Source organism: Pseudorca crassidens, chromosome 2 (genome assembly GCF_039906515.1).
Source record: "Pseudorca crassidens isolate mPseCra1 chromosome 2, mPseCra1.hap1, whole genome shotgun sequence".
NCBI lineage: Eukaryota > Metazoa > Chordata > Mammalia > Artiodactyla > Delphinidae > Pseudorca > Pseudorca crassidens.
Window position 1 is genome coordinate 148,287,102 of NC_090297.1, and position 15,065 is coordinate 148,302,166.

Consider the following 15,065-nt stretch of genomic DNA (forward strand, 5'->3'; position numbering starts at 1 on the left):
TCATGAAGGGAAGGGCTTGCTCCTGCGGCCCCTGCCTAAGCCCACACTGAGCGAGAAGCCCACGGCTAAGGCAGTCCATTGTTTCACCTTCCTGTGGCACCAAAGGCTTCTTACCAGGGACGCCTCTGGCATTGGGAGAGGGACCATTTATTGTTCCAGACTGTCCCACACCTTGAGGAAGTTCAGCATCCTGCCCCACACCCGGCAGTAAATGCCAGTAGCGCCCTCTGCAGGGTAGCAACGTACCAACACCCCCCCACACACACACCTTCCCAAAGGCTCCCTCTGAGAACCGCCACCACCACGGAGGGGAAGGGCACAGGGAAAGGGGTGCCTTCAAGACGTTGCCCAGTTGATCCCCAGAGACGGGAAATGATTGCACATGGAGGAGGCTGTGTGTTCTCATTGCCAGAGGCCACTGGGCAATGTCTTCCTGGAGAGGGAGAATATGGGCAGGGGGTGGAACTGTCAAGAGGTGGTCATTTGACCTCTGGTGGAGAAGCAGCCTCTAGAAGAAGAACTAAGGAGCACAACTCTCCTCCTCACTTCCTCCCTCTCTCATGGTCCTTCCCACAACGCCTCCACACCAAGACTTTATTTTTTCTGTTTTGTTTCCCAAAGCGATATGGTCTTCATGCAAGGCTTGGTAATGAAGTGAGATAAAAAGCCAGAGCGAGTGTTTAGAGCGTTGCTGGGAGGGCTTGAGCCACCTCCTGGAAAGGCCACTCAATCGGCGCTGGGAAGCTGAGGCTGCCGATAACAGATCACCTTGGGCACGGACAGTGCAAGAGGAGCTGGGGGGCAGATGAAACCCAGAGGTGGGGGGTCCAGGCTGGGGACAGGGACGCGTGGAGCATCTTTTATCCTGTGTCTCAGGAGATAAAATCCACAACCTGCCACGCGGGGCTTGAAAATTAATTCCTAAATTGTAACACACACAGCAGATACAGGACAACTTGTGGGACGGGGATGATGATATCGAGGCCCGGGAGCTAAGAGGTAGATTTCATATTCCCTGCTGACTCCATGTGCCCCTTAAATGAGGTACATCCTTGTGGGCAGCCCGCCTGGATGCAAGAGGCTATGGCCTGGCATGGAAGGCCTGTCCACCGCCTGGGCTCGGGGAGCAGGGAGGTATGAGCCAGGACAGACCAGACGGAGGCTCTCTGCTTGTTCCCCAGGACTGTCCCCAGCTGGTGCCCACGGAGGAGATCCTGATACCCGTCGGGGAAGTAAAACCAATCACCCTCAAGGCTCGAAACCTGCCCCAGCCTCAGTCCGGCCAGCGAGGCTATGAGTGCGTCCTCAACATACAGGGAGCCGTCCACCGGGTCCCCGCCCTGCGTTTCAACAGCTCCAGCGTCCAGTGCCAGAACAGCTCGGTAAGAGCACCAGGGCAGGGCTTTCTCTCACACCTGAGCCACGGCCTCAGCCTGACCTGCCCCGGCTTCCAGAACCCTCCGGGTCCACAGGCTGACCCACGTCTCCAGGGACAAAGGAGTCTCCTGGCATAAGCTGATAGCTTTGTGCCCTTTCTGAGTTGAAAGAATACTTCTTGGCCTTTGGTGAAACTTCAGCCAACGCCAGTCAACTTGACCCCAAACCCTGTCCGCATTCAGGGAGTGGATCCGCTGGAGGGCAGGGCACCACGCGGGAGGAGAGCTGCAGAAGAGATCAGTGCAAGTGGAAGTAGAGTGGCATGAGGGGAGGGGGGAAGGGAGGAGGAGGAAGCCATGAACTCCAAGAGCAACAAGGGTTAAACCAATCCCGAATGCCAGACAGAAAGCACGAGGTGTTTAATTATACTACTAGCCCAGAGAAGATCTTTTCATCTGCTAACTCCCTGTCTCCCTGGGGGGTCAGCTGGGAGATGGGGGGGATGTGACAAAGGTGACAGAGGTGCTGAGGGAAGGTAATTCGCCCGGGAGAGATAAAGAGAATCTGGGCCTCTTATCACGGAGCTGTCAGATTCCCGGTCATGGGCACTTGATGAAATTTGTAATCGGTAGAAGGCCGCCAAGCACCCGGGGAGGGTGGGAGATGAGAAAGCAATGGAGCACAACAAAGGGAGGAAGGTGAGAGGAAGGGCCGGAGTGACGGGCCCTGGGAGCTAAGTGGCCGGGCTGGGCAGTCCCCACAGAGGGGATTCCCACAGAGGCTCAGGGGCTGGGCCACCAGTGGGGCTGTTTCTGATGTGTCTGAGGGCTTGAGAGTCCTCGGTGGGATCAGCATGGGAGAAAGTCCACTCCCAGCTACAGCTTGGGGCCCTTAAATGGCAGAGCTGATCAGATCTGTGCCCAGAAAGCTCTGGGCACTTTCCCTAGTGAACTGTTGACCAAAGTAAAGCTCACGTGCAGAAAGAAAGGGCCACCACAGGGCCTGGCCAACCAACCGAGGCACCGCTGTGTTACACACATGCTGTGCTCAGGGCTCTGGGATTTACAGAGCGGCATGTGGACTTTCTAAAGAGACTAGACTTCCGTGTGAAAAAATGCAAAGCAGCTCCCGGGAAGTGCCTGGTTAAAGACAGAAACACCAGGGGATGGAGAGGTTGGGGAGGGCTGGGAGGAATGGCAGAGAAGACACCTGGGGAAGGTGAGTCTGAGCTAGACTAGGAGAGTAAAGGTGGTGAAGGGTGGAGGCTGTCGGGGGAGGGAAGAATTCTTAGGAGACGTGAACTGAACACATACAGAGAGGGGCTTGGGTGGGTGTGCTTGGAGACAGGTGCTTCAAAGATTCTGGAGGAGAAGTGGAAGAGAAGGTTGGAGAACTAAGTTTGGATGGGATTATAGGGGGTATTGAATGCCAACTAAGGGGTTTGAGCTGGATCCTGTGGGCATTAGTGACTAGCAGTCGGGGGGAAGACACCATAGGGATAATGTGAACGGTGCACGGGGTTCCTGTTTCTCCCTCTGGTCCTCTCTCAGCCCAGAGGGAACCAGAGCCCCTGGTTTCTTTCCTGGTCCCCTGAGATAGAAGCAGCTTCCCCGCGCCCCCGTGATAGAAAGCCTCATGAGCGTGTACCTCTGCCCCTCTCCCCACAGTACCAGTACGACGGGATGGACATGAGCAACCTGGCCGTGGACTTTGCCGTGGTGTGGAACGGCAATTTCATCATTGACAACCCTCAGGACCTGAAAGGTAAGCAGCTACTTCCAGGTAGAGTTTTGGGGTTTTTTTGCGGTACGCGGGCCTCTCACTGTTGTGGCCTCTCCCGTTGCGGAGCACAGGCTCCGGACGCGCAGGCTCAGCGGCCATGGCTCACGGGCCCAGTTGCTCCGCGGCACGTGGAATCTTCCCGGACCGGGGCACGAACCCGCGTCCCCTGCATCGGCAGGCGGACTCTCAACCACTGCGCCACCAGGGAAGCCCCCACGTAGAGTTTTGATCTTTCCGTGACCCTGGGAAAAACTGGGGCTGGAAGGATCAGAGCCGGCCAGCTGCTGTGCCGTGAATAATACACTGCCTCTGTCAGCGTAATTCTTCAGAGGATCCTAAAGCAACATTTGGCGCCATCAAAGCAGTCCTGTTGGGAACCTGTTTTATTACAACCAGAGCATCCGCTGGGTGGCTGCCGGTTCATCACGTTTTCCTTCGGCTCCCGGAGACTTTGAAGTGTCTGTGGAACCGGACCAGGAGAGCAGCAGGCAGGAATGTCCTGCCAGTTTCCCTGGAAATGGAGATATTATTTCCAATCAGGTTCTGGTTCCCCTGTCCTTGGCCCCAGTCACTGCACAAGGGAGGTTTGAAAGGCGGCTCCCCTGGTCCTGAGGTGGACGGGAGGGACCAGCTTGCTGACTCGAGGGCACAGCTGTTGCAAGGAAGCTCAGGAAGGAGCTGGGCTGATGCAGGAGGGGGTGTTCCATGAGGCCACCTCATTCGTGTCCTACACACCCATGTGGAGGTCCTCCTGGGTGCAGGCAGGCTGCCCCCAGTGCAGCATTCCTCCCAGATCTCAAGAATGACAAAAGTGACTCCAGTTTGATGAGCACTCTGGCTAGGCACTCACTAAGTGGTTTATTTGAGATTATTTTCCTAATCATCACAACAACTCTGAAGGGTATGTACCAGTATTATCCTCATTTTATAGATAAGGCAACTGAGACGCAAAGAAGTTAAGAAATGTACCAAGACTGTTCACTTTGGCAACATATACACTAAAATTGGAACGATGCAGAGGTCATGACCTCTGCACAAAGATGCTGCAAACTCACAAAGCATTCCATGTTTTTAAGACAAAGACTGTGTAGTATAACTTATATGTGGAACCTGAAAAAAAATGTCCAACTCACAGAACCAGGGTAGAAGAGTGGTTGCCAGGGGTTTGGGGGGGTTGGAGAAATAGGGAGAGGTTGGTAACAGCATACAAACTTCCAGCTATAAGATGAATAAGGTCTGAGGATCTAATGTATAACATGGTGGCTCTAGTTGGTAACACTGTATTACATAATTGAAATTTGCTAAGAGAGTAGAACTTAAATGTTCTTAACACATATATATGTGTATATATATACATATATAGACATACACACACACATATAGATGTAGATATGGGGGTGATGGATGTGTTAATTAACTAGATGGGAGGAATCTTTTCACTCTTTGTATGTATGTCAAATCATCACAGTATACACTTCAAATATTGTACAATTTTTTTGTCAGTTGCATCTCAATGAAGTTGAAAAAAAATGAACCAAGAGTCAAATAGTAAGAGCCAGGATTTGAACCAAAACAGTCTAATTCTGGAGTTCACATGCTTAACCACATCACTGTCCTCCCTCCCAGTGGCTCCAGCTATTGTGGGATGTGAAACCTCCTTCCCGTAGAACCCTATCACCGCCCCCCACCATGAGCCACATTCCAGCACATTTCAAGTAGCTAGGGTTGTCACAAGCCTGTCCTTCAGCCCGAGGGTCACCCCATGGGCACAGAAAGAGGGACTGAGGCCACAGGAGGACCTGAAAGCGCTTCAGCATCTCTTCCAGATGCTACGGTCCCTGTCCCAGATGCTGCCGTGAAAATCAGTGCTACTTAGGCTGGGAGATTTTTTCTATTTCCCCTCGTACCCAGGCCAAATTTTCTCAGTGCTAAGAGATAGACATTTCCCCTGCTGAGGATCTGGGCTTAGTTCCCAGAGGTTGCCTTTGCACCTGGAGCTTAGAGAAAAAACAGCCACATCCGAGCTGTGGCATCGGAACCCTCCCTTGTGGCGCCTGACAACTTTTAAGCAGCTCCTTGAATGCACAGGCCATGGCGATCTCACATTCACCTCCCAACCAGATCCCAGCTGTTCCTGGAGATTAGGCACGGTGTTGGGTGGAGGAGGCCACAGTGCTTAAGGACGCGGATTCTAGAATCCAACAAACTGGGATTCGAATCCTGGCTCTTTCACCAATAGCTATGTGAACTCAGACTTATTACTGTTCCTCTCAATGTCCCAAGTTCATTATCTGGGAAATGGGGGAAAAGATGCCCACCTCTCAGGGTCACCATGAGGATCAAATGAGAAATTAGATGTGGACCATTTGCATATTAATAAATGCATCATGTGGATTTGTTCATTTTAAGATTCCCATTTCCTGCCCTCCACCATAAGAAGCCATAGGCATGAGGATGTTTCAGTACAGCCCCTGCAGCTGAGACTGAGGAATGTTTGGCAGAGCAGAGGAGTAGAATGGGGCCGCATGGAAGAATAAAAAATACCTCTACCCTGGGGCATGTACCTGAGCTCCAGAGGCATGCTGCCCAGGCCTGAGGGCTTACGTCTGCTTGACCAGAAGAGTTGAAAAATGACTTTCTAAGTATTCTGCTTCTGAAGACTTCTACTTGGGACTCTGAATTCAAAACTCCAGCAGACAACTACCAAGCCTCGGGCTCACAAAACGGTTCTGCCGACTGGCCTGTCTAGGGCTTCTAAGTGGGTAGGAGACAAAAGCAAAAGCATTTGCAGACTCCAAAAGTGACCTGTTAAGTAGCCAGTTTGCCCTCTCTGGGGATATCCGCTCCATCCACAGGGCCATGAACAGGATGGCATCAACCATCGTTCCTTATCAGCTCTGCCTCCACTCTGCCAGGCATGTGGCCTTTCTTGAAGCCCCAGCTGATGCCTCTCCCAGACCCACCCAGTCCCCTGTGTGCCTCTCTCCTCTCAGGACCTGCGTGCTAGCGGCACAGCGAGTTGGATCTGCAGAATCCCAGCTTGGGGCACTAACCTTAGTAAACTCCAAGAGTCATTACATCTCTCTTTGAGCTTCTTTTTTGCCTGAAATGGGGAAATCAGTCCTTACATCTTTCAGCGAGGGCCGTATGTGGCAGAAAGAGAAGCAGCAGCGTAAGAATGTAGTTTGAGTTCAAAGAAAAGATAATAAGCATGTACAGAACATCAGCTATGTTACAGGCACTGTGCTAAGCACTGAATATACAACATCTCATTCAAACCTCACAAAAAACAATGATTATCACCGTGTTATAGAGTAGGTACTGAACGTTGAAAGAAGTTAAATTCTTTGTCACATTGCTAGGAAGTGGTAAAGCCACAATTAAAGCCCTGATCCAATTTAATCTAGAGCCAGAACTCTTAAATAATATTTTCTTGTAGTGCCTTTAAACGACTGCTAAGAGGCTCAATTTATTATTAATTCCCCATCAATTATTCTTGCAGGGATAATGATGATCATGGGTGTTATCCATGGATGGGGGGCGGTTTCTATCACGCCTGCAAGAAGGGGGTAAATTGTGAGGCGTCCTCTCCAACCCCATCTGTGACTGCCCCTCCTCTCTTTGCAGTCCACCTCTACAAGTGTGCAGCTCAGCGGGAGAGCTGTGGCCTCTGCCTCAAGGCCGACCGGAAGTTCGAGTGTGGCTGGTGCAGCGGTGAGCGCAGGTGCACCCTCCAGCAGCACTGTAGCAGCCCCTCCAGCCCCTGGCTTGACTGGTCCAGCCACAATGTTAAGTGCTCCAACCCCCAAATCACCGAGGTGAGTCCCCCAGTTTCCCAGAGTGGGATGGGATGGCTGGGAGCTGACCCCAGGGCAGTGGGAGTTGAGCCTTTACGGAAGAATTCTTGGCATAGAGTGAGTTTAATGTGAGGGTGTGTAAAGCCTCTCACGGGTGTCTCGATGGCCTGTGTCCAGGCGTAAATGCCAAGCGTATGGAAGTGTGTCCTCACGCCCGTGCACGAATGTGCATGCCCGTCAGTGGGCACAGAGGAGGCACAGCCAGTGCAGCCTCCCTGCCAGGCTGGCTGAGCCAGGTGGGGACGAGAAATCAGCTGCACGGCGGATGAACGTTTCAGAAAACAGGTTTAGCTTTTCTCAGCAGAAATGCGCTTTCAGGAGCTGCAGTTAGCTCAGAGTTGCAAAGCTGAAAACGGAGGAAGAAAGTGAAAGCAGGCACTGCATTAGCCACTGTGCCATTTCCCCGGGTTTACCCTCGGTCCCAATTTGTTTGTGCATTTTAATGGAAAGAAATAGGTAATTAGCTACCCTGGAAAAAATGATGTTTCCTGAATAGTCAATTGCAAAGGAAGATGAATAGGTCATGTGAATGAACATGCAGCTGCTTGGAGTTTGAATGGCCGGGGAGAGGAATAGTTGTATTTAACTTCGGTTGCAATATGTGCTCATCACTCTCTGCTGCTCCCTATTCACCGACTGTCACTTGTGCTTTGAAACTACTTGCATGTTCCTTATGGTGACTAGGAATATCGGCCAGGGCAAGTATCACTGTGATTTGCATGTTTAAGAAAGTAGGAGGGGGTAATTCCCTGGTGGTTCAGTGGTTAAGACTCGGGCTTTCACTGGTTCGATCCCTAGTCAGGGAACTAAGATCCCACAAGCCATGTAGTTTGGCCAAAAATTTATAAAAAAAAGCAGAAGGGGCTGCTCCTTTTCTACCTCTTCCCTGAGCAGATGCACTGTCCCTTTCCCTGCCCTCAGACAGCTAGCTCCCTGAGCAGCTCAGGGCTCCATGCCTTCTCCCTGATTCTAGTGATTTCCAGCAACGGCTGCCTTGAGAACTTGCTCTGTTCTGTAATTCTTCTTGCTGCTGCCTCTGCACCTCTGGTACAGGGGAGCTTAGGCAAGGACTTGCTTCCATCAGCCCCTCTCACTTCCGACAACCGGCTGCTGCCCCAGCCCTGTCTCCTCTCTGACTGGCAGGGGCCCCAGCCCAGCCAGGAGGCAGCCTTCTCCCTGAGAAACCTCTGCCTCCGCCACCCCTGCTCACTGACCGAGGACTGACAGGCTGCTCTGTTCGCAGAGGACACCCAGGCTACACGATGCTAATTAACCCCCTGAGGTAATTAGGCTGTAATTGATTTTCCCAGGGAACATAGCAGCAGGAGTTGGAGGCCCTGAGCAGTTGGGTCTCCTCTTGGTGTTTTTCAAGTAGAGGCTGTGGAGAAAGAAAGAGTATCTTGGGAGAGAGACAGACCCACACCGTGTCTCCAGACGCTTGGGGGACAGCGTTCTGGACAGCACATGTGAGCTGGAGGAGACAGGGCTGGAATGTTTTCTTCACTTTCATCCTGCACCTCCCACCCCCAATCTATCCTCCTCTCTTTATAAAAGTCATTTTTCACTTTTTTAACTTTTCATGTTTGAAATAATTTCAGACTTATAAAAAGGTACAAAAATAGTACAAAAAACTTTCATATACCCTTCACCCAGATTCTCCAAAATTAACATCTTACATAACCACAGTACAATGATCAAAATCAGGAAATTAACAGTGATAGAATAAAGCCATCTAATATACATGTCTTATTCACATTTGCCAGTCATCTCACTGATGTCCTTTTTCTGGTCCAGGCTCCAATCCAGGATCACATGTGGCATTCCATTGTCATGGCTGCGCAGTGCTATAATCCTCAGTCTTTGTCTTTCATGACCTTGATACTGTGGAAGAGCACGGGACCCTTACTTTGTAGAACGTCCCTCAGCTGGGATTTGTCTGATGTTTCCTCATGATTAAATTCAGGTTATATAGTTTTGTCAAGGAACACCAGAAAAACTGTAGGGTGCATGTCCAAAGGACACAGGAGCCAACTTGATTTGGCCCTAGTGGCCAAATCTGGGGCAATGTAAGCAAGAAAATAAATTATAATACTAATGGACTATACTCAAGAGAATGATATAAGAATCTATGGTCCTTATTGATATAATAAATTAATAACTAATGTGGGAGAGAGGAAGCTCCTCTTTATACTAGAACTCCAACTCATAAGTGTAGAAGGACTTAGGGAAATAGAAAATCACCATTTGGCAAAATTCACAGTAATAATTGTTTCAGGCAAGAATGGCCAATGAATGCTAAAATTAGCAAGTGAAAGTATGATGAGAAATAGGACATTTATATAGCCTCAAGCTATCTCCCCACAAGATATGTATTAATTACAACAAGAAAAATAGTTCAGTATACTTTCATATACCCTTTACAGTGAAGAAACCCGGTAGACAGTGGTTAAAGGGTTAAGGTTCCTTAACCGAGTGATCAAAGTTAACCACCAGTTACGGGAAGAATCAACCTCAGGCACCTCTCCGTGGGATGCGCTGAGAAGAAGACAACCTCATTTCTATGGCATTTGTTACCAAAAATGTATAATTTGTTAAAAGTAACTTTTAAGAAGAATCAACTCATTTTCTTTACCTCAGTTTTCTTGGTTAATTCCTTGATGTTGGCATAGATCTTATTTTTCTGGAATGGTGCTGTCCTGCCCGGGGACAGGGAATTCTGTGAGCTCTGTGCCCTTTTATACATACCTCCCTCTTGTCTCTGGCCCTTCCTTATCTGCAAAATGTGTAGCCCCCTCAGTGCATGCCCACGTGCAAACAGAAGCCATTGACTACAAAGATCTTTCCTGAGGGAGAGGAGAAGGATTCTCTGATGGCCCATGACAGCTACTGGGAGCAGCAGGATGTCCAGTGCTGGAAACCAGTAGGGACTGGAATGGTGCTGTCCTGCCCAGGGGCAGGGAAATCAATGAGATGACCTCAAAGGAATTCTACTTTAGGAAAAGGAGTGAGCTCAAGCTCAGTTGGATGAACAGCTGTGTTCTTTCTTAACCCCTGCTAACCCAACTGTCTCCATAGCAACCAATTCCTCCCCTAGAGACCCATCTCTTATGGCAGCTCCATGTAGGACAAGTCTTACAGCAGATTGAATTTCCCAGTTTGCATAATCTTCAGGTTAGGACCCCCTCAGGATTCACCGTCTGCTGCTTCTCAGCCAGCCCTTGGTGTGATAATGACGCTGTCCCTGTGGGAGGCATCCCAGGCTGCTCCCATTCCAGCTGTCATCCCGGGTGTCTGTGCACTTGTCACCTGTTCAACCCCCAGTACAGGAGACAACGTGCAGAGGTTTGGAAAGCCTGTGAGATGCCAGGAAGCCATGTTTCTGTCCTTCCCAGCATGTGCTTCAGGACCTGCTGCGACATCAAAGTGGGGGATGTTAGGAGCTATCCCCTAGAGAGAAAGGAAAACCCAGAGAAAACATTTCCCAAGAAACTGTGAGTGGGCAGCATCCAGCAGAAAGGGGAAAGAGATCGAACATGTTCTTGGGAAAAGAAATTTAGAAAGGACCAAGGGGCTTTGGAGCTCGAGTGAAAGAGGTTTCCACTCAAAGTGAGAGTATTGGTCTGCTAGGGTTGCAGTTACAAAGCACCACGGGGGGTTTAAACAACAGAAACTTACTTTCTCACAGTTCTGAGGGCCAGAAGTCTAACATCCAGGTATCAGAGGGTTGTGAGGGCTGTGAGGAGAATCTGTTCCATGCCTTTCTCTTGGCTTCTGGTGGTTTGGGGCAATCTTTGGTGTTCCTTGGCTTGTGGAAGCAACTCCCCAGTCTAAGCCTTCGTGTCCACATGGTGTTCTCCCTGTGTGCATGTCTGTCTCCAGTTAATTTTTTTTAAATAAGAATGCCAGTCATATTTGATTAGGACCCACACTAATGACCTCATTTTAACTTGATTATCTCTCTAAGGACCCTATCTGCAAATAAGGTCATATTCTGAGGTAATGGGAATTCGGGATTCAATATATGAATTTGTGGGGGATAAAATTCAACCCGCAACAGGACATTCTGAGCAAAAGGAGGAGATGCCATGGTTCTAAGGAATTGATTCATCCATTAAATATTCATGTCATGAGTGACTGCTCTATGCCCTGCACTGTGCTAAGATTGGAAGTTATCACGTGGATAAATTAGTCCTGGGTGGGGAGGCAGGGGGATGCAACCAGCCTATCCCTGAACATTGGCCACCTGGAAGAGGCTGGAACTTGATTGCCCTGCAGGCGGCTCTGTTTCTTCCAAAGGGCCTCGGACAGAGATTTCTAATCTACACCCTTTGCAGCTGTCTTCTATTAGGAAAGAGAACTGTAACAGGGACCAAGGCCTCCACACCTGATAAGGACACCAACCTCAGGCCAAGGACACGAACAGACAAGCCATATTCTTAGTTCTGGGAGCCTTAATACTAATAGCTTTTCTTTACAAGACACTACTCTGTGCCAGAACCCATGGATTCCACATACCTACTCCTCCCTGCAATCCTGCAAGATGGCTATAAGAGCTGGGGAAACAGTGCTTAGGGGAGTAAGTAATTTGCCCGAAGTTGCAAATCTGGTTGGTGACAAAACAAATTCAGAACCAGACCCTTCTGACTCCAGAATACAGACGTGCTCCACCACTTGATGCTACTTCTCTTGGTCAGATGGATGGAGAAGTACTCCCTGGCTATACACTTTCCCACCTCACCCCACCCCCAAAACATCTGTGCCCAGGATCTGAATCCCCTTGGAAGGTCTCAGGAGATGCCAGACAAACTGAGAACATGGGCTACTCTTTCAAGTCTGAAAATAACCGTCACCTGTCTTCCTAAAGATAATTAAGTCCACACTTATTCCTATGAGTGGGGGAGAAAAATGGAAGAGCATTTGGGGGCACTTTTGAGCTTAGGGCAATCACTTCTTGCCTGTCCAGGGGATGTGTTACTTTAATTACATGTGTTTCTTAAAGCTATCAGACTCGGTTTGGTTGGTTTCTGGGTGTGTCTATCAATGGGACGATGGTTACAGTGAAAGTTACTCTCACAAGCATCTCAGCCTGATGGGAGAGCCCAAAGGATGAGGCCCAGGTGGTTCATGCCTGCAGGTGAGAACGGAGATCAGGGTGCAGTAAAGGCAAAGCAGGCTTGGGATGCAAGGGACGAATCCCCAGTGTAGGGGTCCTCAGGGAGTGACCAGGAACCTACACCCTTTGGCTACCAAGAAACGCTCCTGTGTGTTTCTGACGTCCCCTAACACAATGCGCAGTAAGAGCACACTGTTGCCAGGTCCTAGGAGTACTGGGACCTAGGACCACCTTGTAGCTTTTACTGTATAAATTTAACTTCAGTAACTTCCCCCACACCTCACTTGTCCATGTTTAGGGAATACTGATTCTGTTTAACATTCTCTTAATTACACGTAACCAGGAAAGAAAACCAATTGTAGAAAACCGCCAACACTGCCCTCCAAAATCAAGCATAAATAATCGTTGATGCGATGGTAGTTTGAGATGATCCATTGCTCTTGCTTTCTCCTGCTCTCCGTTTGCCCAATTTTTTTTTTAAATTTTTACTGGGGTAGAGTTGATTTACAACATTGTGTTAATTTCAGGTGTACAGCAATACATATATCCACTCCTTTTTTTAGATTCTTTTCCCATATAGGCCATTACAGAGTATTGAGTAGAGTTCCCTGTGCTATGCAGTAGGTCCTTATTAGTTATCTATTTTATATATTGTAGTGTGTATACCAAATATTTTAAAGTAGATTCTTTTCCTGGATTCTCTCAGATGCAAATGGATTTGTGAAACTGTTTGGAAAGCTGGAAGCTTACAGGTATTTATCCATAAGACTGCACTGAATCTCGGCAGGAAAAGCCGGGAGCCACCTGCCCAGGGCCAGAGTGACTCACTGCGAAGTTCCCAACAAATAAATAAATAAGTCAGCCAGCTTTCCTGAGAAACAAGTCGGCCCTCTGATCTCCCGTTCATTTATTTGCAGGGCTCATTAATATAACATCACTGCAACAAACAGCTAACGGGGGATGGTGTCAGGATGAATAATGGAGTTGCTCTGCTGAGATAACAATTAGGTTTTGAATGTACTATCGGCTAAGACAGAGCCAGCAAGGATTCATGCCGGGTAGGAGAGCTGGTGTCGCCGATGCTGTAGATTCCTGCAGGGCTCGTCACCTGGGCTCTAGCCTGCCATGAAGAGTGTGCACATACTTGCTCTCATGCACATGTGCTTGCGCGCTCACACCCACACACACACCAAGTTGGAAAAGAATGTGACAGTTTGCCATCTTGGATCCAGCATCCAGGTGCCTTTGGGAGCCAGGCTGAGATCAAAATCTGCAGGCACAAAGTTGGCATCACTGCTCTAAAGTCAGGAAAACTCTAAGCAACAGGAAAGGAGTAACTGGATTAGTCAGGGGAGGATTAGCTGTCTACATACCCACAATTGTCCTCGCTGGCCTGTCCTGATTAGGGCGATGCTCAGGGCAGAACCCTCTCGATCCCAATCTCAGACACAGGAGCTTTTCAGACAAAGCGTGACCATCAGTTGGGGATACTTCACCCTGGGGCGACTACTCTGGGACCCCCCTCCCTTGGCTGCTCTGGGAGGATCTGACGTCAGTCTCTCCCATCTCCTCTTAAGAGCACAGCCTAGGGTGCTGACAGCCTGCTGGAGACATGGCAAGAGCTGCACAGGCCCATCCGAGAGGCAGCCAAAACCGTGCTGGGCAACCTCCACACCCGGCACTTCCCCTCCGCAGGTCGGCTCTCTGCCCCTGCCCTGAGCCCCACCAAGAACGATACCCAGAGGCTCCACCCTCCTGGGATGCTTATAAAAATGAAGCCACTTTTCCTCTGGACCTCAACTGACCTGGCTTCTGTCCAAATTTCTTAATCATAAAATGGTAATGAGAAAAAATGATAGATAACGTTCACTGAATGCTTACCTGGCACCTAGCACTGCTAACTTAGCACCTCATGTATATTATCTCATTTAGACTTTACAACAACTTTTATGAGGTGGAAGCTATTATCATTAGTCCCACTTTACAGACGAGGAAACTAAGGCACTATGGAGTGTGATACCTTTCTTAATGTCACACTGCTAGTGAGTTTTAGAACTAGGAGTTAACCTTCAGCTACTTGACTCTAGAACTCCCATGTTTGACCCATATAGCATCCTTCATCTCTTTCCTGGGCTCGCTTAGACAAATAGAACTCTCAATCCACAGGGCTGGAGGAGGAAATGGCGCAGGCACCAAGCTCTTCATCAAGCCTTGCTGCAGAGATGGGAAGCAAGCCGTAATCCCCACCCCAAGCATCATTTGGGGAGACTGGGATGCACAGGGAGAGATGACCCAGCGGCAAGGCCAAGGGGTGTGTGGGCATTCACAGGGGCAGGGCCAGAGAGGAGGGAGGGTGGAAGCTGAGAAGTTCAGAGAGATGGTGGTCCCAGCAAAGCCAAATCCAGGACTCCTTGGAAAGCAGCAAGCTTGACCTTAGCCATGGGAGCGGGGCTGTAGGACCTGCGCAGAGGGGCCCACAGGCAGGCTGGAGCATGAGTTCTCATGGCTGGTGATCTCGGGGCTGTCCCCGGCAGGATAGTAACTCAGGCATTGTGGTATGAGGCTTGAGGCACAGGTTAGATAGACCACTCACAGTGTGACGTTGAGCAAGTTACTTCGCCTCTCAGGGACACTATTCCCCATCTGTAAAATGAGAATACTACTGTTCTTATTTTGTTTGTTGTGAGCCCTAAATGAGATAAAATATATAAGGCCCTTGGCACAATACCTGGCTCATGATAAGTACTTAATAAATGAAAAGAAAATGGTAGGCATCATTATCAGAATCTTCAGTAACCTGGAGCCAATGCCCGTTTCTGTCTTCTCTGCCATCACATCTATCAGGCAGGAGATATAAGCAGAGGAAGACAGGGTCTCTAGGATGGGAGCCGGGCTTCGTGAGGCTCCCACCATGAAGGGGTTCTCCTTTGACCCCT

General features: G+C 49.4%; 1 protein-coding gene across 4 annotated transcripts in view; it reads left to right on the forward strand.

Annotated features, from left to right (window-relative positions):
• Nucleotides 1-15,065, forward strand: part of PLXNA2 (plexin A2) — a 216,721-nt gene that overhangs the window by 155,049 nt on the left and 46,607 nt on the right. For 3 of the 4 annotated variants that reach the window (XM_067729110.1, XM_067729106.1, XM_067729107.1), the window contains 3 exons: nt 1,182-1,382; nt 3,045-3,141; nt 6,787-6,977. In XM_067729110.1, coding sequence (XP_067585211.1) covers nt 1,182-1,382; nt 3,045-3,141; nt 6,787-6,977 — 489 coding nt within the window. Of the gene's footprint in view, nt 1-1,181; nt 1,383-3,044; nt 3,142-6,786; nt 6,978-12,835; nt 13,012-15,065 lie in introns of those variants that run through there. The other variant, XM_067729108.1, reaches the window with a different exon arrangement.